The 26,023-nt window shown below is 41.5% G+C and overlaps 1 protein-coding gene across 1 annotated transcript in view; it reads right to left on the minus strand.

Annotated features, from left to right (window-relative positions):
- Window positions 1-2,247: 2,247 nt before the first annotated feature.
- Window positions 2,248-26,023, minus strand: part of LOC131258192 (uncharacterized) — a 41,656-nt gene continuing 17,880 nt past the window's right edge. The window contains exons 5-7 of the mRNA XM_058259311.1: window positions 17,179-17,245; window positions 10,124-10,372; window positions 2,248-2,729 (exon numbers count right to left, since the gene is read on the minus strand). Coding sequence (XP_058115294.1) covers window positions 17,239-17,245 — 7 coding nt within the window. The 3' untranslated portion in view covers window positions 2,248-2,729; window positions 10,124-10,372; window positions 17,179-17,238. The remainder of the gene's footprint in view (window positions 2,730-10,123; window positions 10,373-17,178; window positions 17,246-26,023) is intronic.

Raw genomic sequence — 26,023 nt, forward strand, 5'->3', positions numbered from 1 at the left:
AATGGGTCAACCAATAAAAGGTCAGGTCGGAGGGGCTAAGCAAATCCAATCAAACAGTTGACTCGGTTTAAGACCACTTCCAAGTTCCGACCAAAGAACCAGCTCGAACTCGGCTCCACGACCACCATCAAGGGTGAGTCGGGGAGCCTAAGGTCGACTAAGCAACGCCCACCCTTCGCAAAGCAACCAAGTCGGCACAATATCGTCCTCAAAGGTTTCGACCTTACTCCAACTGACCTTACCTGACATCCTAACTGAAGATCTCGGGAGACTATCGCAACACAGATCTCTCTGAGATCTTAGAGAATATCTACGACGTACTCGGGATTCGAATCCCTCTACAGTACGTCCCTACTAAATAGGGAGATCTCCTCCACATCACCGTCTCTCCTCAACTATAAATAGGAGCATCTCTAATGGTGAAAAGTACATACTATTTCTAATCCAAAACTCCTCAGTCAACCAGACCCAGATTCCTTATCTAACTTAGGCATCGGAGGTCCCGTGCACTAGCAAGGGTATCCTTTGTCTATCTCTCGTGCAGGTACACGAAGGTCCAAAGAATGCTACTCAGATTTTTGCATCAACACTATCATCCCATGTTTTTGTATCCTATCACTGTCAAGATTTCTAGAGTTTACAGGAGCATTATGTTATAGTTGTGATCAGACAAATAACGGAAATCCCAAACAAGAAAACTAATATACCACGTACGATCTTGTCAGAACGCCATAGCATTATAACAAAGCAGAAATGAAAATCGTTGTTATTTTCCCCGCATCTTTTCAGAAAGTAGAATCATCTACAAAACAGTGCTCTGTCCACTTTTTGATATGTAGTGTATTCGTTTTCCAGTTGCACTACCTGCAGTAAGCACACTTGTTTTTTTAAATTTTGAGAGAAAATCACCCATTACTACTTATGTGTTGATCCGATGGGGTAAACACATGGGGCTTACAATGGTGTTTGTGAGAAATGCACGTGTATGTGTTTTATCCATGCGGTTCATCTATTTTTCTAGATAATTTTAGAACATGAGCCCAAAAATGTGTCAGATCCAAATCTCGGGCAGACCACACCACAGGAAAACAGTGGTGATTGAATGTCAACCATTAAAGACTTCCTATAGCCCATATTTTTATCAATCCAACCTGTTGATCAGTTCACACGGACCTGGAGGAAGGGAAAATACATGTTAATAAAAACTTTTGTAGCCCCCAAGAAGTTTTTAATGGTGGGCATTCAATCACCACTGTTTCCTATTGTGTGGTCCACAGATTTGGATCTGCCTCATTTTTGGGCCCATTCCCTAAAATGATCTGGAATATGGATGGACGGAATACTTAAAACACATACATCATGGTGGGCCCCACAGAGCACATGCTTTGATCCAAGCCATTCTTCAAGTATGATACACTCTGCATGCATGGGACAATGCACGTGTGCCACACTTGATCATCGTACTACCATGCTTTTTAGTATATGTTCACTATCCCCAACCTGACGAATGGCCCAGATCTCTAACTAGGGCAGTTCACGAGTCAAGCTAGCTCGAAAAGCTCGATCAATTCGGCCCGAGCCAGCTCGGATTGACTCGGCTTGAAAGGTCGACTTGGGGCAAGTCGAGCTTATTTTCTAAAGCTCGAGTTGAGTTCGAGCCGAGTTCAACCATGGTGCATTTCAACTCAACTCGACTAGACTCGAAGAATATATTTTAATAGTGAAATGACAAAAATGCCATTAAAGGCTGCACACATCCCATTTGCAAGGGTAAAATTAGAGCTGTACATGAGCCGAATTGAGCTTGGCCCAGCTCGGCTAGCAGGCTAACCCAAAATTCAGGCCGGTTGCTCATCAATTGGGCATGCGCCTGTGTGAGAAATGCCGTGAGAAAAATGGCACACCATCCATGTTCAACACTAAAAACAGACCTGATTACTGAAGCAGCCTGATTTTCAGGCCATTTGTGATGGGGTCCACAATCATTTGGGATCTCAAACGTACTCCATGGGCACCTGTGCAACAATCATCTTGAAATTTCCCACTTATAATAGGCTCACATGCACATGTCACTCCTATGCTTCCATCACAGAGATACTTATGATAGAAAACAGAGAGAAATGCATGATGAGTGGGCCAGCCTAACATTTTTTAGCCTGGTATATACACATCACGGACCACCTGATGAACAGCTAAGATCTTGCACATGTGCACTGCACTGGCATGTGACCTCAAGTAACCTCTGCATTCCTCCACAACAGATTTCTTGAAAGGAATGGAAGATTTAAAAGAATAAATACATGAGCATGGAAATTCAATGTCTTAAACAGTCCATATCTTCATGTGTACAGACAATAATTACAGCTGCATCTCCTGATGTCAAAGCCTTGTAATTAACAAAAATAGCCATATAGCTCTGGCCCATCTACAAAGGGTTTGCACATAACATCTTCAGTTTCACTTCCCCAAAATAGCTGAGAATTCATTCTAGTGGTAGTCTAAAGATATTTAGGTGCATTTTTTTCAGTCTCCCAGAAGCAACACTCATGTGAAAACTCTGTAAACAAAGTCATTCTCGTGGTATGTGGGAAGCTAAAGCCCAGACATGGGCAGTTGTAAAGAGCTACTAGCGCACCGGATGAATCGTCTGGTCCACATGATCGATGGCTCAATCTCGTCTTGATGAAAATATCCTCAGCAGTAGCATTGTTTTGTTCAGGTAGACCAATCTGTGAGCCAAAGTGCTATGTATCAATATCGCACCATGTATCGCATAACGAAGTGTAGTCAGAGGGGAAGGATAGGGGAAATGTTAAGAAAATTGTGGAATTTTTCAATGCAACTTGAGAGATGTTAAAAGACATTGATTACACACTTAAAACATAAAGAAAAATAAACTAAGGTGTAGTAGTTTTCCATTTTTTTAAGGGACAAAACTCAGCGTTATCTGCCATAAGTGATGCAATTACATCAAAATAATTAATATTTTTAATAACACAAATATGTAATGGTCTCCCCATTACATATTTATCGTATTAATGAGAATTATTAATATTCTCAATTTTTTTCAAAAATATTTTTAATTAATAAATATGTGCACTATTTTTTAACAAATAAAAATATTCAATTATTTAAGAAAATGATATGACTGCATCATTGTGATCATCATCGTCTAAGCCTTATCCCAACTAATTGCGGTTGCAAAAAACTTGTTCATTCCACTCTATCAAGGACCATGTCCTTGGCAAAACCATTGGCCAGCCATCAAGTCTTTTCTTACTACCTCTCCCTAGACTTTTCTTAATAATTTATTCACTTCATATATCTATTTAAGTATAAAAATATTTTAAATACATTTTAATTGAAAGATAAATTATTATTTTTTTCCAAAAAAGGGAGTAGTGAACATGATATGCCTAAACGGCCGTTACAATGTCGTAAAGGCCATTACGTAAAGGCAACAGCGGCAACCGTTACATGTTATGGGGTTGTAACGGCCATAACAACCATTTCGGAAAAAAAAAAAAGACCCGTAACAACCTGTTACGCCTTCCATAAAGGCCGTAACGGCCCCATAATGGTCCATTACGGAACCGGTATAGGTTTTTTGGATTTTTTCTTTAAAAAAAAAAAAAAAAAAAAAAAACTGTAATGGCCCGTTACAAGCCGTATCGTAAAGGTAATGGTAGTAGCCGTTAAGGCCGCCATTACCATTATGGAATACCTTGGTAATGAATCTGTATATGACTCATCAACATATATCTTTTCTACACCAATATTATAATTTAAAGAATGAAAAGCGAGGAAATTCAGATTTCCCCAATTCCTCCATTTTCCTTATTCAAAATTGAAATTTCTTGCTTCAAATCCATGTCAATGCATGAAACTCATGCATATATATGGATTTACACTTCTTTTTTTCTTAATATATATTCAAAAAATGAATTTAAACAACTAAAATAAAATAAAAAATCACCTATTGGGTTCTGACCAGATTCTGCTCTTGGATCACAATTTCTCCACCAAAATCATGTTATGATGAAAAACAACTCACCTGAGTGGAGTTCTCAAGACATGCCCAGAAACAATTTCCACCAAAAAATCTGACATTTTTCTTCAATTTCCCACAATATAAGTGTGTATCAGTTTGGACTTTTATAAAGGTGAGATGAACAATACATATGTTACATGCAATATGTGTGAGAAAGCATGTGATGCATGCAATACATTGACCAACTTGGGGGACTTCTGTGAATATACCTGAGTTTTGAATCACACCTGATATTGATAACATCAGTGGATATATCAGCCAATGTCATTGAAACATTGATCATGGGTTGACCATGCATGTAGTAGGGCTTAGCATTCTCTGCGAGTGTCACTTTTAGCCTTACAGGAGAAAGGTAGATGTTCCACCAAGGCATCCAAAACTGGGTCCACCCAATCTCCAGCATCCATGAGAGAACAGAATCCATTGTGGATTGACTGATTGGATCACCCTTTCAATCTGACCCATTGCACTACAAATGATGGTTGAAAGAAAAGAGACCTGGTTGGTTATAATTATTTGTTGCATGATACCACCGAGGTTAGGATCATACAACTAGTATGAATTTTGCAATGTGACCAATGGACAGTGAGGCACACCAGATGGGAAATTGGATAATTGGACCATTCACCCACATGCAATGCTGATGGACAAACAGATTATGTGTCTTACTGGGACGGTAGATATAAAGAAGAGGAATTATAGGATCCTTGCGAATCTAAATGGGAATGGTGTCAAAATGAGATTCCCCAAAAATCTCCCTAATCAAAGGTTCTAGGAAAATGGCCAAGGATTGGAGGTCATCATCCATTTGCTGCAGGTCCCACAAGACCCGCAGCCCGAATTGCTAAACCATGAAAATTGCTTGGCACAAAACGAGTGCACCATGAAATTATTCACTTTTTCATGCATCAACAGTATAAAATCCCTCTAAAAAACGTATCCAAGACTCCTGTTAACTATCTCAGTCAGTTAAGCTGCAGAGTATCCATGACTCAAGAGCCTTAATTTTGCAAACTGCCCCCGGCTCATTGATATAAAATGTTAATAGTGTTTTCTGTTACAGTTTTCGAAACGTAGCATAATTTAAATAATTTTCAAATTTTCCAGATTTTAATTAATCCTAATTCTACGAATCCCCAACTAGAAATCATCTAGTTTCTATGAAGAAAAAACAAAAATAAAGGCTACAATTTGGTTGTAGATTGCCACCAGTCACTTTTGTGTAAATTGTTGCAGTCGATCCTTTAATCAAGAAGGCTTTCACCCAGATCTATCCTAGATAAGAGAGAAGAAGAGCCAACACCCCACTCCCTAGAGCAGGGCTAGGGCAGCACACGAGAGCTGTCCAAAATGGACCCTGCGCATGGATGTGTGGATGGAATCAAAAGTAGAGAGAACATTGATTCTCTCTCTTCACTTTCTCTTTCTCACTTTTCACTCTCAATGCTCTATACCATGAGGTTGGAACATCAAGAGCTCTCTCTCCAATCCCCTCTAGCATAGAAGCTGTTTATAAGAAGGAATTTGACTTACAGGTAGAGACACCAGTACGGTGCTCCACCACCATGTAGACTTTGGAATGCCCTATGCCCTATTGCATATAAAGTTTATAATCTTGCCTAACAATGTACCTAAATTGACCCAATCCCTCCACTTATCATCGTCATCCACCCTTGATCTAATACCCATGCAAACCAAGTGGTGGACCATAAGATCTCAACTGTAGGAATTACCATAAAGTGCGATTAAGCTTTTTAGTAGTTAAAACAAATTATCAACGGTTAAAAACATTTTAAAAACCATTTAAAACCTTTTTGAGTGCTGGCACCAATGAAAAACCACTCAATGGATGGTCCGATCTACCAAATCTTAGTCATAAGAATGTTCCTAGGTACAATGGATCCCTTATTGGATAATATGGTCATTAACCGTATCCTAATGCATGAACCCAACAACACCCACATATGAGCCACTACAATTGACTCCCAAAGGTGGGCCAAAGTACATTACATCAGGAACTTGAACTCCAAATACGTCCTTACGTCTAAGGATTAGCCAAAGCTAGTACATACATGAGTCAATCTAGACCAAGCATAATGGGTCTCCCAATCCAGAGACTTGAAGTGATCCTCCAATGCAACTATCCAACAGGTCTAATAACAAGATCCCATATCCAAGAATACTAACACTCCCAAGTGGGATTGGACAACGGCACCAACTCGTCGTTAAACCAAATGGTAGAGACCTTCCATCCCGATTGACATTGGTTACCTCACACAGGATGACCACATAAAACAACCATAGGTTCGTCCTAAAACCTGCTAGGTAGTTACAGAACACATCTCTCCCTTGACCAATGGTCGTCGTGCCCAAACTGAAGTTGTAAAGTATAATAGAAGAAACCCGCTCCATTAACCCATCCATATACACATGATTAAGATGTACCCACACATTAGCTATGAAATTAATACCATGTCCACATAGGAACCATGGTCACCATGATCTATGATCAAGATCATCAATTCAATGGATAAGATGATCAAATTGGCTTTTCAAGGCACAACAAACATTTTCCTTGCGTCCAACTCTGGTTCATCAACATGATGATGTCGGTATGAGTTTGATCCACTTCAATTGTCTCATTTACAGTTTGATGAAATGTATGCTCTTTACATCATAGTTCAAAACCCAAAAAACTTGACTCGAGTCAATATTTAATAATTATGATCTACAAATATTAGTAATAGTAACATATGTTTAACATAGATTAGAATTTCTACTAATAATATAAAATAGAAAAATTGCTTGCTTGAAGATGCACTGATTAAGTGCGTCTCTTCCTTTACGTAAGGTTGAGGGTTTGATTCCATCCCTCGCGTCTTCACATTTTATTACACAGACTCACTAAGTGACTCAATTTGAGTCACCACGAGTGATGTTGATTTAACGAAGTGGTTGAGTCAACTCAACAAATCTTCTCGAGTCCCAATTGAGTCCAATATAATTCTAACTTTCCCAACGATTTGACTCAAAATCTCTCTAGTTCGAGTTGACTCAGCCAAGTTTCATGTCAACTTAGCGAGTTTTACAATAATGTCGCTCATAGCTACACCATTAACGATCGATGCATTTGTGAAGTATGAATGTATTATGAGACATTATTTTAGGAGGTAATATATCATGCTCCCTGTGTCAGCATTACAGCGAGTTTTCAGCAATCCAAGACTTTGATGCAATTGGCCCCACAGTGGATGGAAATCTCATTGATGGAAAAATCCTAACCAAGGCATTCAATAACAGTAATGGAGGACATAACAGCCAGCCTTATGGTCGTAACGGTACCTAACGTAATGGCCATTATGGCCCTGTAACAGTCAACATTTTTAAAGAAAGAAAATGCATCGACCCCATATGAGCCCTTCATGGTCTTGTAATGGAGTTATTGGGCCTTCAGAATGGCCATTACAGCCCCATATCGCATAATGGCTCCCACCATTCCCATTACATAATGGCCGTTATGTAACCAATTTTTACTACCATAATCCTAACCCTTCAATAGGTGGCTGACAAATCGGTTAGTGAAAAAATACAACAATGGTTCAAAACAAACAAAAGAAAAGGCCAAAGATTCAATCACTAGGACCTTATGATTTTAGTGTCTGGGTGATCATCCATGTTGGCACCATCATATCAACAGCATGGATCACTAAACCATGGTTTCCACTTGTACAAACTTAAATCATGAGCATACTACAGAAACTCACAGGCCGAGCGTTATATTATAGCACGTGTATGACTTTTAAGATAGATTTGTCATTTGAAGAGGCTAGAACCACAGAAATCCTTTTCTATAAAACGATCTAGAGATCTCATATTTGTGTAGCACTTCATGAGCAGACCAGCCTAACTCTGGGGCAAGAGCATCTACTGATGCGGGACATGAAAATTAAATATGATATGCAAGATTTCAAGCTTTAGATCATACTAATTTAGAAACAATCACATAAAAATTTCACATCCCACACAAAAGTTCGAGCACTCAAAAAACAAGGGGAATCTTATGCAGATCCAGGCCTACACATGCTAGGGCCGGATCAATCAAAATTATAGACCAAATGAGAATCAAAGGAAGGTAAATTCATCCACACATGCACAGAAATAATTCTCTCAATCCAATGGATTCAAAAATTTCAATTCGGGGAACCCTAAGGTTGAAGAAATGGCATAAAATTGGAGATTTGAGTAATTTAGGGTTAGGTTTAGGGATTTGGGTGAAAGAGGAGTAAAAGAGAGGAGAAAGACGAACCAAAGAAGTACCGCATGTGTGGACAGCAGCAACGGCCCAGAAGCACGTGCGTGTGATCCCGACCGCACATGTGTGGGGCCCACTATTTAGAAAAAGGCCACCTTGGCCCTAGTCGTACAGGGATGGACTCCAAAACTCTCAAATCTCAACTCGATCCGACGTATGGTTTGTGCATGGTGCTCTACCGAAGTTTCAGCCCTCCTGCAGGGCCAGATTCTGAAAATCTACTGTAGAAAGAAAAACGCCAGCAAATATTAATGGATTTGCACATGGAATGCTTGTAGGAGGAGAAATATGGATGGAAGAAGGTGGAGGCAAATCGGAATAGGTGTGGCTTCGCACCACGGTAGTCAGCCCTTCGAGGAAGGGAGAGATTCGCACCCAATTGAATCTCCGGAACCCAGAAATTTAGAGGAGAAGAAAAACGCAGCAATTTTATTAATCTTCATTGATTTAAAAAGACTACAAAGGGTGCCTATTTATAATAAAACCCTATATCCCAAAACTCGCGCCATGTGCGCAACCTATTACTTGGAAACGAAGTAATAATCAAAGTAATCTAAACCGTCCATGATACTCCTAATAACAATAATAAGCAAAACCCAAAGTACTAAATTAATTAGAATAGTAGGCAACGATCATGAGAACCCATGGTGGGATTCATATAACTATCGGGTCCACTCCAATTAACCAAAACGCAGCCCTCTAACTAGGAGGCCCTCCATGGACGTCGTTATCGATCCAGATCAATGGTGGGGCCCTCCTCCTCCTTGCATACGTGCGTAGGGGGGGCGTGCGTGTGCACGTGATGTCCCCATCATCTACACAATGAGGTCCATTGGATGGACAGATTGAATCTCACACATGAGTCACATTAGCACGTAAGGTGTGTGGATATCCACCATTGAATTGGATTGCAATAACTGCTCTCATGAAGTGGAAATTACCGAAAAGTAATGACTTCTCACACAGAACTAGGCTTCAAGTTGGAGACGAAAGTAATGCTACTACAATTAGGGGTGCAACTCAGGCAGGTTAGGTGACCTAGAAGCCAAGCCAAGCCAAGCCAATCCCAACCTCAAGAGGACCGAACCCGCAACCCAACCCGACCGAAATTCCAACCAAGCATCCGCAACCCAAAGTCCTCCATACTTGACCTATAGCTGCACGAAGCGTGAGGCGAAGCAACAACGAATTCAAATGCAGGAGTGGGGAAGCGTCTCTTTCAAAATGTAAACCAATAAAATAGGTGGAAAGCAAGAACAACAACGAGAGTCCAGAATGGGGATTTGAAGCGGGAGTGAGTGGCACCTAATGAGAAGGATCATGCAACTAAGACCTGACCCAAACCAATCGGTTTCAAACCAACCTGACCCAAATGACCAAACCTGAACCGAATTTGCTCAATCAAACCCAACCTGAATTTGAATCAGGTTGGAGATTTCCAACCCTAACCCAACCAAGAACCTTGACAACACAACACGACCCGTCCCAAACTCGAATTGCATCAATCAGGTTCAGGTTAACCCAAACTCAAGTTGCAGGCCTAACTGCAATTTGAGAGCTACTAATAAATTTGTAATGAATACTCGGGGATATCACTAATTTTGGTTACTACCTCTTACTAAACCAAGCGATCGCAATTGAATTCACTTGTTCATCCAAAGGCAACCTTAAGTGAATTCTCGAATGAAGATGGTCAGGCAATTCAAATGTAACAATAAAATCATATGCAAAAAACACTATGAATAAGAATTGAGAACTACCTGTAGTCAGAATTGGTTGCACATACAAAAATAAGATCTCAGGACTTCTTTCACCACTCCCACTGATCTCTAGGCTGATTGCAAGATCTTTCTCTCTTCCAGTGTGAGTCTTTTGTGGAGGCCCTGTAGATGCTGACAGAACTCCATGAACAATTCACTTAACTGCTTCCCCTTCTCATACTCAATAGTTCCCTTATGCACAACCTTTATTTTGTCAGCATGGTCTTCGTTTTTGTTCTGTGGTTTCTTCTGCATGTACCACACAAGATTTAGTCATGATTTCATCAATAGTAGACTATTAACGCTGACCAGTCAAAGGTTCCAAGTCTGACTGATCATAAGCGGACTTCAGGCCTTAATTTTTAGGGCCGTGGGTGGGGGCCAGTCCTGAATTTCATCCCTAATTGGCAGATGTGTGGGTCCAGGCCAAATTTTGAAAACCATTTTCAATTGACGCCCACTCTAGACCAGGCCCACGCCTACTTATAATAGATTTAGGTCAGCCAAGACCCTAAATTCAGGTCCAGTTAATAGTGGGCATGGCCCAAATCTAACTCTTGGGCCTGATTAGTAAATTATTTGATCTAGCTTCGCATTACAAATCCGAGGATAGACCAACAATATTGTGCTCTAATTTCAATTAGAGGATGGACGGTTGAGATAAAAGCTCATATGCTGACACCAGGCAGGGATCAAAAGCATGTCTAACTCCAACTCCACTCACCTCAAAAAAAAAAAAATTAAAAAAAATAAAATAAAAAGAAAGAAGAAGAAGAAGAAGAAGAAGAAGAAGAAGAAGTAGAAGAAGAAGAAGAAGAAGAATGCTGACCCCAGGCAGGGATCAAAAGCATGTCTAACTCCAACTCCAACTCCACTCACCTTAAAGAAGAAGGGGGGCATGAATAGTACGTAAAGAAAAAGGGGGGCATGAAATAACCACAGTTGAAGCATTGGATGGACACCAAATGGTTGATATTATACCTCCAGGACCAGAACTAATTGTTTCAGAGGGTGGATCTATCAAGCTTGATCAACCATTAATGTGTAATCCCAATGTGGGTGGATTTGGTCAGGGAGATGCAGAAAGTTTTTTTTTTTCCTTTTGGTTTTGTTTTTTATACCTACAAATAGTTCGATATCAGAATGCAGCCATGAAAACTAATGTAAGACCCGTATCCTAGCCCGTATCATTCCATAAACTTCCGCGGTCCTCCCAATCGAATTCCGACGACCCGCGACGGGTAGATAGCATTGGCGCACGCTCTTGAGTCACATCCTGTAAACCCGAGCCGACTCAAACCGAGACCTATGTCATTGCGACCGCGCCGTCGTCGCGGTTCCGACGACGCGTCTTGTGCGTCAATGCGACGCTCAGATTATGAGATCCGGCCCGTGCATTATCTAGGTCATTGATCACTTGATCGTGGGACCCACCTACCCTTATTGTTGTACTTCCCTATAAAAAAATAATTACTATGATGTCACCCTAAGGGTGACATCACCCTACCCTACCCTAGCCATAACCCCTTACAAGCAACCATCCCTTCTCCTTTTCCCCAAAAGTCAAAAATCATTAATTGCCTAGAAACCTTCACCCCTCTCTCTCCTATCTCTCTCCCTCACTCGTTCTTCCTCATTCTCCTTGGCAAAAACCATGGACGTCCAACCATCTCCCACCTTATATCCCCACCAATCCAACTTCTAGATCGTCACCTTCACCATTGATAGAGCTTCCTAGAGGCATTGGAGTATATGGGAAGAAGAAGAGTAAGGTGGGTGCTTCTTTTTCTCTCTCTCTCTCCATTTTTTTTAGCGATGATATGGTTGTGTGGCCGCCCTGATGAACCCCACCTTGGTGCATGTTTTATCCACACCCTCCATGCCTATGGTGACCCACCTAAACAGCATGTCTGAAGGTGGGGCCCACCTTAATTTGTATGTTGTATCCAAAACCGTCGAGCGTCTAGGGACGCTGGACGTCAGTGAAGGAAGAGCTGACAGTGAGTGTACAAGCGTCCATAAAAAAAAAGAAAAAGAAAAGAAAAGGGGGTTTTGGGTGGGTTGCTTATGCAGGCCCCACCTTGATATATATTTTTAATCCAAGCGGTCCATCCCCTTTCCTACCCCATTTTAAGCGTTGACCCGAAAAAAATGGAGCCAATCCAAGGTTCTTGCAGGTCATAGCGTAGCAAATGGTGTTTTTCACCGTTAAAACTCACCCTGATATTTTGGTACACTAAAACATATTGGATATTGGACTCTTTTAGACGGTCTCAAGGTAGAGAGTCCAATGGATGGGTTGGATTTTCCGGAGATGGGCCCTACCTAAGAAAAACCGCGAGAATACGGTGTTTTTCAAAAAAAAAAAAAAAAAACATCAAAGCAGCAGGCGCTGCTGCTGTGCACATTGCACAGCAACGTCCTGCGCTGTTGCGACGTCCAGAGGGCCAGGAACGTGGGTCCCTTCCGTACACTCCACCATGATGTGGTAGAACATCCACACCGTGCATTGGGTAGACCCCTTAGGGCAGTGGGTCCCCACAAAAAATCAGCAATATATGGAGCTCGGGTGGCCCACGTCATAAGAAACAGTGGGATTGGATGGGTGCCATTGAAATCTTTTTTTGGGTTATCTAAGACGTATTGGACCGTTATGAAATTTGTTTTTCCCCCTTTATTCTGGTCTTTGTGACCTTATTAACAGTTTGGATGGAAGATAAATGTTATGGTGGGCCCCACATGGGACCCACTTGCATGGAAATGGATTGGATAGTGTACCGCACGCAGCTATATATAGCTGCTGTATTGACGTCAGCACCCATGTGGTCCACACAATATATGCATTGTATCCAACGTCCAGATGCTGGACGGTGGTGCACACAATGATGTATTTGCCATCCAAATGTCCGTCCATCTTTGGGCTGCCGTGAGACCCACTCCACACGTGCTGCACGTGTGGAGGTGGAGCCCACAGATGTATGCCTGTATGTGGCTGGGAGGATGTACTGTACATCCCAGCCGTCCGCCCACCACACCTGGACGCTGGAACTTATAAAATTTAAATAATATTATATATGTTATATATAAATATATGATATATACATATATCTTGTATTTGGTGGGCATGCACATGGGACCCACCAGAGGGATTGACTGACATACCTCTGATGTAATGACGTCACCATGGTCCGTGGGCCACACCAGATAGATGTGTTTTATTCCTGCCCCGTTGCAGCCGTGGGACCCACACACGTGTGGACTCCACCATGCTGTATGTATCTTATCCACACCATCCAAACACACGGTCCAAACGGCAAACCACACCTTGATAAATTTTGTGGCCATCTGTGAGGCCCACCTTGATGTACTTTGTGGCCCATCCGTCGTGCCCACTTCGATGTATTTTGTGGCCTAATCGAGAGGCCCACTTTGACATACATGAGATTCATCGTGGTGTATCTGTGAGCGAGGCCAACCTGTTGCGTCTTTTGAGGCCCAGGTGCAGGGCCCACCCGTTATGTATTTGAGGCCCATATGATGTGGCCCATTGTGATGTAATAGGGCCCATGGGTTGAGGCCCATTGTGATATATTTTCGGCCCATTTGGTAAAGCCCATTGTAGTGTATTTGGGGCTCGTGAGTTGAGGCTCATTGTAATGTATTTGGAACCCGTGAGCAGAGCCCACCTCATATGTTCCATCCTAACTGTCCAGGTCATATAGGGCCAGCCTCAATGTATGTTTTATTCACGATGTCTGTGGGATGTGTGACCCACTAGATGTATGCCTTCTATATCCACAATAACCATCTGGTGGGGCCCATCTGTTGCATGTGCAGGGCCTACCCATTGTGCATTTGTGCGGCCCATTGATGTAACCTACTTGATGTGTATGACGCCCATTAATGCGGCCCATTGATGTAACCCACTTGATGTGTGTGAGACCCATTAGTGCGCCCATTGCTATATATTGAGTTCCACGAGTCGTAGCCAATTATGGTGTATATATGGCCAGGTGGTAAGGCCCATGCAATGTATTATGGCCCTTTACAATGTATACTAGGCCTTTGTGTGAAGCTATGGGCCCACTATATATTTGGCTTTATGTGGATCATTCCTTGGGAGTAATGATCGTTAAATGTCAACATTGTTGGGTAGTGATGGTTACTACATTGTGACTTTTCCTTAGACCTGATAAGGCCCATCCTCATCATTCTCTAGTGGGTTAACCCAACAAATGAACCCCATTGATATTGCTTGGTCCATCATTGGTCGTCTACATATGGGCCCCGCCTTGCGATTGAGGTCGATTATCATGACCGATTTGTCGATTCTGATTATCGATCGATTTCGATTATCATGACCGATTTGTTGATTCTGATTATCGATCGATTTCGATTATCATGACCGATTGTTGATTCTGAGTATCGAGGCAGATTACCGATCGATGTCGTTTATCATGACCGATTGTTGATTTCGATTGACATGACCGATTTGCCGATTCCGACTATTGATCGACCCTGATTGTCGTGACCAATTGCTGATCCGATCGTCGTGACCGATTTGCCGACTCTGATTATCGATCGATCCCGATTATCGTGACTGATTTGCCGAGTCTGATTATCAATCGATCCCGATTGTCGTCACCGATTTACCGACTCTGATTATCGACTGATCCCGATTGTCGTGACCGATTTGCCGACTCTGATTATCGACTGATCCCGATTGTCGTGACCGATTTGCCGACTCTGATTATCGATCGATCCCGATTGTCGTGACCGATTTGCCGACTCTGATTATCGATCGATCTCGATTGTCGTGACCGATTTGCCGACTCTGATTATCGATCGATCCCGATTGTCGTGACCGATTTGCCGACTCTGATTATCAATCGATCCCGATTGTCGTCACCGATTTGTCATTTCTGATTATCGATCGATTCGATTGTCATGACCGATTTGCCAATTCTGATTATCGATCGATCCGATTGTCGTGACCGATTTGTCAATTCTGATTATTGATCGATCCCGATTGTCGAGGCCAAGTATCGAGACCGACTCCGATTGTCAAGGCCGACTCCGATTGTTGAGTCCGAGTGTCAATTTTAATTATCGAGGTCGATGGTCGGGACCTATATGGTGTATATATGACTCGTAGTCGAGGCCCATGGTATTGTATATTTAGCCCTTGTGTGAGGTCATAGGCTCACTATATGAAGGATCTATGAGGATCATTCTTCGGGGGCAATGTTGGTTAAATGTCCACATTGTCGAGGTCGATTGTCGATGCCGATTATTGATACCGATTATGAGTATGTACAGCATAACATCATGATACATGTCACACGCATCATCTGCATGTTTGTTATGAGATGTGGTTGATCATTGCATATGTCATTAAGTATATTGTTATGAGACTCCTTGATAGACGGAGATTATCTCACATGAGCACACGGTATGCACAGGATTGATGCATGACTAGATTGTATGACTCATGCATCTCGCATTATGATTACTGTATGCCCTAGCGACATCAGGGCCGTAGCCTCCACAGGCATATCGTGGATGGCCAAATAGGACACCGGAAATGTTTGGTTCTAGCATACGGGCGCCATAGATGTCCCTGGGTGAAAATCCCTAAACCTCCGTGGCCAGGAGACGCCCCAACGTCAAGACCGAGTGGATACACGAGCGCCCGAGTGCCGAATACCAGGAGGCCGCGTCTCCCACTGTGTCGTGGTCGGTTGGGAGGGGGTGTAGCCTTACCCACCCGAGGGTAGGGGGCAACACTAGGCTGAGTTTGACCAGCTCGTGAATGGGTCCGCTATCGACGTGCCGGATAGGTATTGGCAGACTATTGGCCAGGCGGATAGTGAGGTTTCTTACGCTCACTTGGACTGTGCGGCTAGGAGAGCGGCAGTGCCATTTGGAGTGTACTAAACCCCGGTGATGATCCCAGAGATGAACCGTACTGATATGTGGACTTAGTGAGTAGGAGTTGCATACTCATTCATTCATTCATCATTCACTATCCACTCGGGCTGGTGGTGCGCAACTATTTGTTACGTGTACCTTCGCAATGGCTAGGATTTCGGTTGGGGCGCGCGACTAACCTGAGATCAGGAGTTTACCACATTGGGTCTGACCATCCAAATTAGGTATGGGACTAGTTTGGATAGAAGTCCATTGTGATGGACCCCATAGCCTGTGATACTACGTACTACCATACCGACTTCACACTCCAGCATGGTCATTCCCTTTGCACTGCATATTGTATTACATCCGCAGCATATGGTATGGTTGACGTTATTCATTTACTTATCAGGAATGTATATTGCATTGTATCCTCTGCATCTGATATTTGGCTCTTTACGACTCTTCATTTGCATACTGATTTGTATTGTGTATTTTAATATTGTATGATTTATGCACTTACCAATATTTCCGCTTACTCTGTTATCGTGTGATTTATGACTTTGTCAGTATTTCTGTTTACTCTGATAATTCTTGCTCTTGTCAGTATTTCTGCTTACTCTGATAATTCATGATCTTATTCATATATCTGTTTATTTTGATATTGTACGATTTATGGATCACCAGTATTTCCGGTCTTGTATGATGATGGCATTATATTGAATACTTGGCACTTATCTTGTGCACACACTTACACCACCCTCTAAGCTTTCTATAAGCTTATGCACGATAAATGCATGCAGGAGATGTTAGGTTGCAGCATTATCAAGCTTGGAGCGTGCAGCGGTCTTCTGGAACTTGATTTTCGATTTATGTATTTCCTTATAGCATTGTACTCAACTGATTATATTAGTGGATATGTGATGTTGGTGTTGCTTTTCTGAATTGGGTAATCTTGTGGTTGTGCTTATTACGAGTTAAATGTACAAAAAAAAAAAAATTCCTCCTTGTAGGATCCCAGGATCGGAATCTGGCGTATGGACGCTGGGAGCCAAGAATGGGGTACTACAGAGGCTGTCGGCACCGGATTCGGCAATCGGGAATTTTGTGAATCCGATTTCCGGGTTTGGGGCGTGACAACTAACCTTGGGTTGGCGCATCAAGCCTTCAAATGTGCCTAGTCTCCATTCCTTCTCAACTATCACCTATGGTCTACAAACAATGAAAACAAGTTGTTTTTACAATCAAAATATGAACATTAAAAACTTGCAAACATTTTTTTAAGGCACTTGTAGTTGCCAAATTGCAAATGAGATACAAAATGCTACTTAATGTTACAGGTACATTTGGAAATTGATAGGAATTTTCAAAACCAAACACAGTTTTGGGATTATCTATCAAAATATGGACCTACCTTCAAAGTTGTTTTCAAACTACTACTTTTTATAAATTGAAAAAGCATTTCCGACCAAAACTTTCCAATTGGCATAGTGGCTAGGAAAGGGGTTTCTACTGCCAAAGATCATTCAGGTCTCAAACTCTCAATGGGTTATAGTGCTGCTCGGGAACCTTTGGCGCACTTCGCACTTGGTTTACAAATTCCACCAACCTCTCTCTCATTGAAAGTTTTGTTTTCAAATGCCCCAATTTTGCTCACATTTCCTAACGCCATTTTCATTATTTTGAGGCTTTTTTTTGTCCATGTAGAAATATAATAATCATATCATTTTCTAATCTCGTTCGTTGTTAGAAGTGTTTGGGTCAATTAACCAACACTGCATGCTAAAGATCAATGACCGAGATGGGCTCTAGCGTTTCATGGGTATGAATTGCTAGTGACCCAAATCGCATACTCGAAATTTCACCCATGGTGGAGGCTAGCAGCGTGGGAACCAATGGTAGTTGGAATATTTTCCACTAATGAAACTAATATTTCATTTCCATTGTAAATACTAGTCATGTACGCTAGAGTGTGAGACCACATTTGAGCTGAAAGTTTAGGGGTTTGATAGATCTTGATTTTAGAGGATTTGTCATTATTTTTTTAAAATTTTTGAGACCTTTTTTTTGGTGTTTTGGCCAAAATAGAGAGATTAAAAAACCGGGCCCCCAATCAGATTTTCTTTGATTTATCTCAAATCGGTAAGTTTTTCTCCAGTTTGTTTTCTCAAGATGGATTGAAATTTTCCTCCCAAGCTAATCATGGAGTTTTTAGTTAGGATTGATGTTTGAGTGGGTTTTACCCCCAAATAGACATGCGGCCATGCCGTTTTTGGCTTGTTTGAGTCAAATCTGACTGCATTGTGTGTTGGTTTAGAGGATTGTTTTTTGTTTGGGGTTTGTTTTCCATTTCCTTAAAGGATTGAGTGAGACGGAGTTAGTTAAAGAGTTTTTTTTTTTTAAATTGGAGCCCGCCTGTGGATGACAATGAGCACTCGTCTCTTGGCATGGGCTCTCCTGAATCCAACCCCCTACATATCACTTCCATTAAGTTGAATGGTGACAACTATCTTCAATGGCCGCAATCTGTAAAAGTGTTCTTGGGAGCCCGTGAGAAACTGTCGCATATTTTGGATGATCCTCCAAGCTCTACAGATGCCACCTACAAGTATTGAACAAATAAGAACAATAAAGTTATTGCATGGTTGCTGAATAGTATGGATTCTTCAGTTAGTCACTCAGTGAAGTTTTTATACACAACTAAAGACATTTGGGATACACTTCATGAAATGTTCTTCGAGTCTCAAAAATTTTCACAGGTATTCCAACTTATTCAAGAAATTGGTCGATTCCAACAAGACTCAAAATCATTAAAAGATTACTATTCGACACTTCGAGGCATGTGGGATGAGCTGGAACTATATCAACCTCTTCCTTCCAAATGTAAATGCAGTCATGAACATGCACGTAAGCAGCGGGATGACACTCGCATCATGCAGTTCCTAGTCGGGTTGAACTCTAATTACCTCAGTGTTCGAAGTCTAGTTGTTGTGAAGGATCCTCTTCTCCCGTTGACGACAGTCTATGCCATGTACCAGCGCGCTACTATCTCCGCTCTTCCTTCACATTCATTTGTGCCACCAGAGCGTTCGGTGCACCTTGTTGGTGATCAATCTTATCTTCTTCCTGGCCTTCGGTCACCATCTTTGAGTTCGGAGCGCACTTTTGGTTATAGTGGTCGTGGTTGAGGTCGCAAGGGAGATCACAGTCGAGGCGGTCATAATCTTCGTGGTCGTGATGGACATGGATGAGGAGGTGATGGTTCCTGCATTTATTCGCATCACAGTGGAACCAATCACAGTATTGACTATTGTTGGCAGCTCCAACGTCGTCCAATGTGTACCGCCACTTCTGTTATTGTCATAACTGCTCCTGAGGGACAACCTTCCACCCTTGCATTTAAGTAGCCTTCCTCAGGGGAGTTTCTTATCATTTCTCGAGCTACATATGATGCACTAATGCGGCTTCATGTTCGTGATGTTGCTGAGCCTTCTCATGCAGCTTCAACTCAGTCAAGTACCGCTCTTCTTGCATCTTCCTCTCCTACCTCTTGAGCCATAAACTCTGGAGCATACTCTCATATGACTAGTGAGTCACAACTTTTTTTCCTCTTATTTCCTTCTCACAACTCTCAGTATGTCACTATTGCAGATGGAACCCAAACTCCCATTTGCGGAATTGGTTCCATCTCTATCCTTCCTTGCCATTATCCCCAGTCTTGCATGTGCCTCATTTTCCATTAAACTTATTGTATGTTAGCTCTCTTAGTAAATCATTGAATTGTTCCATTACCTTCTTCCATTCTCATTGTCTTTTTCAGGATCTACAGACGAAGAGAATGATTGGTGGGGGCATGAGTGAGGAGGCGTTTATCTTCTCAATGATACACCTATTATCGCTTCTACTACCCTTTCTCTAGATCGAGAGTCCATAACACGATGGCACTATCACTTAAGCCATCCATCATTAGCTAGATTGAGACTTTTGTTTCCCTCCTTTGTCACTAAACCTTTATGTTGTGATATTTGTGAATTGTCTAAACATCATCGCACTATGTTTTCTCATAGCTCTCCTGAGTGGAAACCACACCCTTTTGAACTGGTACACTCGGATGTCTAGGGACCAGCCCTAGTTACTTCCACTTTTGGATTTAATTATTTTGCCATCTTTATTGATGATTATTAACGCATGACTTGGGTTTATCTTTTAAAACCTAAGAGTTAAGTGTCTGATATGTTTAATGTGTTTTATCATGAAGTGTGCACTCAATTTCAAAGCTCAATCAAAACCCTCCATTCTGATAATTGAAGAGGGGGGGGGGGGGGAATACATGTCCACTGCTTTTGTGTCCTTCTTGCAAGAGCATGATATTTTCTCTCAGACATCGTATGTTCACACCTCAACAAAATAGTATCACAGAATGAAAGAATTTTCATCTTCTTGAAGTTGCTCATACTCTTCTCCTTGGTATGCATCTACCTAAATATTTTTTGGGTGATGCTCTTCTAACTGCCACTTTCCTTATTAATTGTATACCCTTACGTATCTTGTCTTATAAATCTTCATTTACTATGTTGTATTCTCATAACAATCCATTTCCTCTACCTCCTAAAGTTTTTTGTTACACATGCTTCGTTCAAATTTTGGATGGTAGTAATGATAAACTTAGCCTTAGGGCAACTACATGTACCATCTTAGGGTACACTCTTTGTCAGAAAGGATATAAGTGTTATGACCCCTCGACTCATAAGAAATATGTCTCTGTTGATGTTCTTTGAGGATGTTTCATTTTTCTCAACACAAGGTCGATCCCTCTGTGATCCCCTTGCGAGTCAAGTGGAACATAGCAATTATCCTCATCCTCTTACCACTAGTGATTACGGGGAGACATCTCCCCACCGTTCCACATCCTATAGGTGATTTGAGTGACCCTAAGCCTCTGCAAGTGCATCATCGTTAAGATAAATCTTCGCACACTCAATCGTCCACCCTTCCACTTACTTTGGATGTTGGCTCAAGTGATTCTCCTACCTTGAGCCTAGATCTCCTCATTGCCTTGCGCAAAAGGGTCACGATGTTGTACTCGGCACCCCATTAGCAATTTCGTTTCATATGTTCATCTTTCATCATCCTTTCAGTCGTTCGCAGCTTCCATTTCGTCACAGCCTATTCCTCAATCTTTCTCGCATGCTCTTCAAAGTCCTGACTGGACAAAGGCGATGATGGAAAAAATGTCTGCTCTTGAGAAGATTCATACTTGGGAGCTAGTTTCTCTTCCTCCGGGGCACGAACATGTTGGATGTCGATGGGCTTACACGATCAAGTTCCTTCCAAATGGCTCCATTGATCATTATAAAGCCTGGCTTGTTGTTAAGGGCTACACGCAGACTCATGGCGTGGATTACTTCGAGACATTCTCTCCGGCAGCTAAGCTTAATTCCTTTCGTGTTATGATCTCCTTGACCGTCAATTGATCATGGCCCTTGTTTCAACTCGATGTTAAGAATGCATTTCTTCATAGGGATCTCGCAGAGGAAGTCTACATGCATCAACCCCCTAGTTTTGTTGCTTCTCACAATCTTACACTTGTATGTCGATTGAAGAATGCTCTTTATGGACTCAAACCGTCCTCGTGTGCATGGTTTGTAAACAAACCATCCCCGTGTGCATGGTTTGTAAAATTTAATCAGGCTCTTATAAAATTTGGCTTTATTCATAGTCATGATGACCATTCCTCTTTATATGTCATCGATCGACAGGCATCATGGTTCTCATTGTGTATGTGGATGACATTTTACTGTCCAGCAGTGATTCGATTGGAATGGGGGATGTGGGGGATGTCAAAGAATTTTTGAAGACCAAGTTTGAGATCAAGGATCTTGGTCCTCTTCGCTACTTCCTAGGAATTAAGGTTGGTTGATCCACATCTGGGGTAGTCTTGTCATAACGAAAATATGCTCTTGATCTTCTCAAGAAGATGAGCATGTTAGGATGCAAACTTGCTACCACCCCTATGAATACTTCATAGAAGCTTCAGCCAGATGATGGTACTCTCCTTTCTAATCATGGGATGTATCAACGCCTTGTAGGTCGGCTCATTTACTTGACTATTACTCAACCAGATCTCTCCTTTGCGGTGGGCGTTGTTAGCCAATTCATGCAAGCTCCCCATTCTTCACAACTCATGACTATTCTACCGCATACTCTGGTATCTTAAATCAGCCCCAGGTCTTGGCCTCCGCTTTCAGTCTCATGGTCATCTTCATCTTTGTAGCTATTTCGATGCCGATTGTTCAGGTAGTATCTATAATCATCACTCTATGTTCAGCTTATGTACCTTCTTAGGTGGCAATCTTGTCACATGGAAGAGCAAGAAGCAACCGGTTGTTGCTTGGTCCTCGATTGAAGCAGAATATTGTGATATGGCTCATGCGACATGTGAGCTCATAACCCTGTTTTCCATGAGCACACCAAACATATTGAGGTTGACTGTCACTTTATTCGGGAGAAAGTTGTCTCTAAGGAAATCATCACCCCTTTTGTTCAAACCAGGGATCAACTCGTTGATGTTCTTACAAAGTGTTTAAGTCGAGATGCTCTTCATCGTGTTCGTGACAAGTTGGGCATGATCGACATCTATGTTCCAACTTGAGGGGGAGTCTAAAGAGTGTTAGTGTATAGTGTATGTGTGTGTGTGTGTGTGTGTGTGTGTGTGTGTTAAGTGGCTCATTTAATGGTAAGTGCATGTGCACAACATTTTCCCAAAACTTCCTTCTCGTCTTCTCTCTCTCTCTTCTCCACACCCTAGTCATCAAATCATCTCCTACTTTCATACTATCTCTCTGGACATCATGAAGAATGCTCCTTTGCCGACAGGCAACAGGTACTAATAGTGTTCTTACTCGTTTGCCTACTTATACTAATCCATATTTAGACTCTTCCTTAGATGTACCTGTTATTGATAAAAAATCGAAAAGACCATGTACTTTCTCATCACATTCAATGTTTTCTTTCCTATTACTCTATCTCCTCAACACAGGTCATTTGTTTCTACTATTGAGTGTTCTTCCTCCACTTCCTAAAGATATTAAGGAAATTCTTATTTCTCCTCTACGGCAACATGCTATGAAGGAAAATATGGTAAGTTTTGAAAAAGAATAAAAATCATGCATGTGAGATAACTGAGTTACCAGCTGGGAAGAATCTTGTGACTTGTCGTTGGGTATATACTCTAAAGTAAAATCCTAATGGCAGTAAAGCTCGACATAAAGCCTGCGTTGTGGCTAAGGGATTTATACAACTTTAGATGAGGATTACTCTGAGACATTTACTCATGTTGCTAAGATGAACTTTGCATGTGTGATCATTTCTCTTCCTACCAATCTACATTGGCCCCCATATCAGTTAGATATTAAGAATGTTATTTTAAATTGTTATTTTACTAACGAGATCTATATGCTTCCTTCTCCTGGATTTGCTCGAAAGCGAAAGTATATGACGGTATGTCATCTTAAAAAGGTAATATATGGATTGAAGCAGGCCCCTCGGACTTAGTTTGAGGAGTTTAATGGGGCCTTGATTCGTGTTGGATACATTCGTATTCACTCCGATCATTTTGTTTTTTGAAGTGTGTGCAAAGGACCATTTTTAAGAGGCATGTGTAGATGATATCTTTGTTATAGGAGATGATGTTGATAGTATTTCTACGGTAAAATTATATCTGAGCAAGGTGTTTGACATCAAAGATTTAAAACCACTCAAATCTTTTCTTAGAAATGAAGTCTTTCATCCTAAGAAGGGCATTAGTTTTGTTTTAACGAAAATATGCAATTGATTTGTTAACTTCAACTGGTAATCTTGGCGTCAAACCTATTAATTCCCCATTGAAAGTTAATAAGAAGCTCAGAACAAATTATGGGAACTTCTTGATGATCCTCGCATGTACCAACGGTTGGTTGGAAGATTGATATATTTGACGATTACTCGCTCGGATCTATCTCATGTAGTGAGTTTTATTAGTTAGTCTGCAAGCTCCCCGTTATGGTCACCTTGAAGCAGTTCGTTGCATTATGCACTTCATTAAAACATCTCCGACACGTGGCATTTTATTTAGTTGTCATAATAATCTTGATATTGAAGGATACTCTTATGTAGATTGGGCAAGTTCACAAGACGATTGACGATCTACAATAGGCTATTATACTTTTTTCCTCGGTAATTTAGTTACCTGGAACACTAAGAAGCAAATACTTGTTGTTTGATTCAGTGTTAAGGCAAAGTACCGTGCTATAGCAAATATATTACATGAAATTATGTGGTTGAAAAGCTTTGTTATTGAATTGGGATTTCCTATGGTGATACATAGGCCAATATATTGCAACAATTAAGATGTCATTCACATAACTTCTAATCCAGTTTTTTATGAGAGAAAAAACCATATTGACACTAATTGTCACTTTTTTCATAAGAAGGTTGTTGTTGACATTAATTCAACTCCTTCTGTTCCATCTTCTACACAAATGGCGGATATCTTCACTAAGGCTCTTATTGTTGAAGTTAGACCAAGTGTTCTTGGCAAGCTAGGCATGATCAATATCTATGCCTTAGCATGAGGGGAGCATAGGTGTGTGTGCGTGTGGGCCCTATTAAGCCTATGAGCTATCTGTTATAGTCCTTGTCTTTTAGGCTTTAATAGTTTATTTCTTATTTCCTTATTTGCCCTCTCGTCTCTCTTTAACCTCTCGTCTTAAGGGCATAGATGTAATTGTACCACGGATGTCCAACCCTAGGTACTCTTTTCTTCTCTCTCAAATTCTTTACTTCTTTAAGAAAGAAAAAGCCAGAAAACCCTCATTCTCTTTTTCTTTCACAAATACCATCTCCTTTTGGTTCCATAAGAATTGCCCTAATTACCTTCTTTAAAAGAGTAAGTGTGTCCCTATTCTCTATAGTCATAATATGTAACGTCTCGGAAAAATCCGTACAGGGACCCGAGTGCCACCTCAGACAGAAATCACCCAGGACCAAAACCTTTAGAAATTAGGTTAATATTAGCAAGTGCTAAACTAGAGTGCTAGTGAAATTAGCACTAACCACTTTAAATATGATTTGCAAGACCCAAAATGTGCAGGATCATTGACGCTACATTACCCTGAAATCTAGAATCCATCCTTAAATCCGGTTGCTCTCGGGAGCACACCAAAACTCCATATTAGACCTGGACCGCACGTTGAAAGTCCGATTACCCTGAAACTATACGGATATGACCGCATTACTGGACTTGACAACCCCCTCGAAAATCAGGTCCTAATTGTGTCTAGAAATGCACAACTTGAGCCTGGAGCGAAGTGTGTGAGAAACGTGAAAATATTTAGAAATAAAATTCGAATTTAAGTAATCTGAGTTGTGTCGCTTGCGGGCCAAATATAAGGATTCAGACCATCAAAATCTCACCCAAATACACCATCGGATCAGGAGAAATGTCCCACACATGTCGATGTACTTGTAGCCCTGATCGAGTGACCGTGACCGTTGAACTGAAACTGGTCCGCCACCGTCGATCTGTGAATCCGATCGGAACGAAAACTCAGCCTGACCTAGATCCATGGCCAGAGAGCTTTAGTCCAACCACACGTGGAAAATGGGCCACCAGAAGTGCTCCGTTGGACCGGAACAGTCCGTATTTAGATATAACCTAAGTATACCTTGGCCCTGGGGCCATTTCCATCAAACCTGGGCCTATATAAGGACCTTAAACCCCCTCTCTCATATCCCATACGAATTTGAGAAACCCTAGGAGAGAGAAGAGAAGAGAGAGGAAAAGAGAAAGTGAGAGTGAGAGTTGGAGATTCTTCCTAGGATTCGATCCCGTCGCTCCACGCACTTAACCACCCCCTCTGTATCGCAAATCAGGCGATTCCGACTCCGTACTTGGGTAAGAAAACCTAACCCTAATCTGTTTTAGGGTTTCTAATAGTGTAGATTATGAAA

Source organism: Magnolia sinica, chromosome 10 (assembly GCF_029962835.1).
Source record: "Magnolia sinica isolate HGM2019 chromosome 10, MsV1, whole genome shotgun sequence".
NCBI classification, from domain to species: domain Eukaryota; kingdom Viridiplantae; phylum Streptophyta; class Magnoliopsida; order Magnoliales; family Magnoliaceae; genus Magnolia; species Magnolia sinica.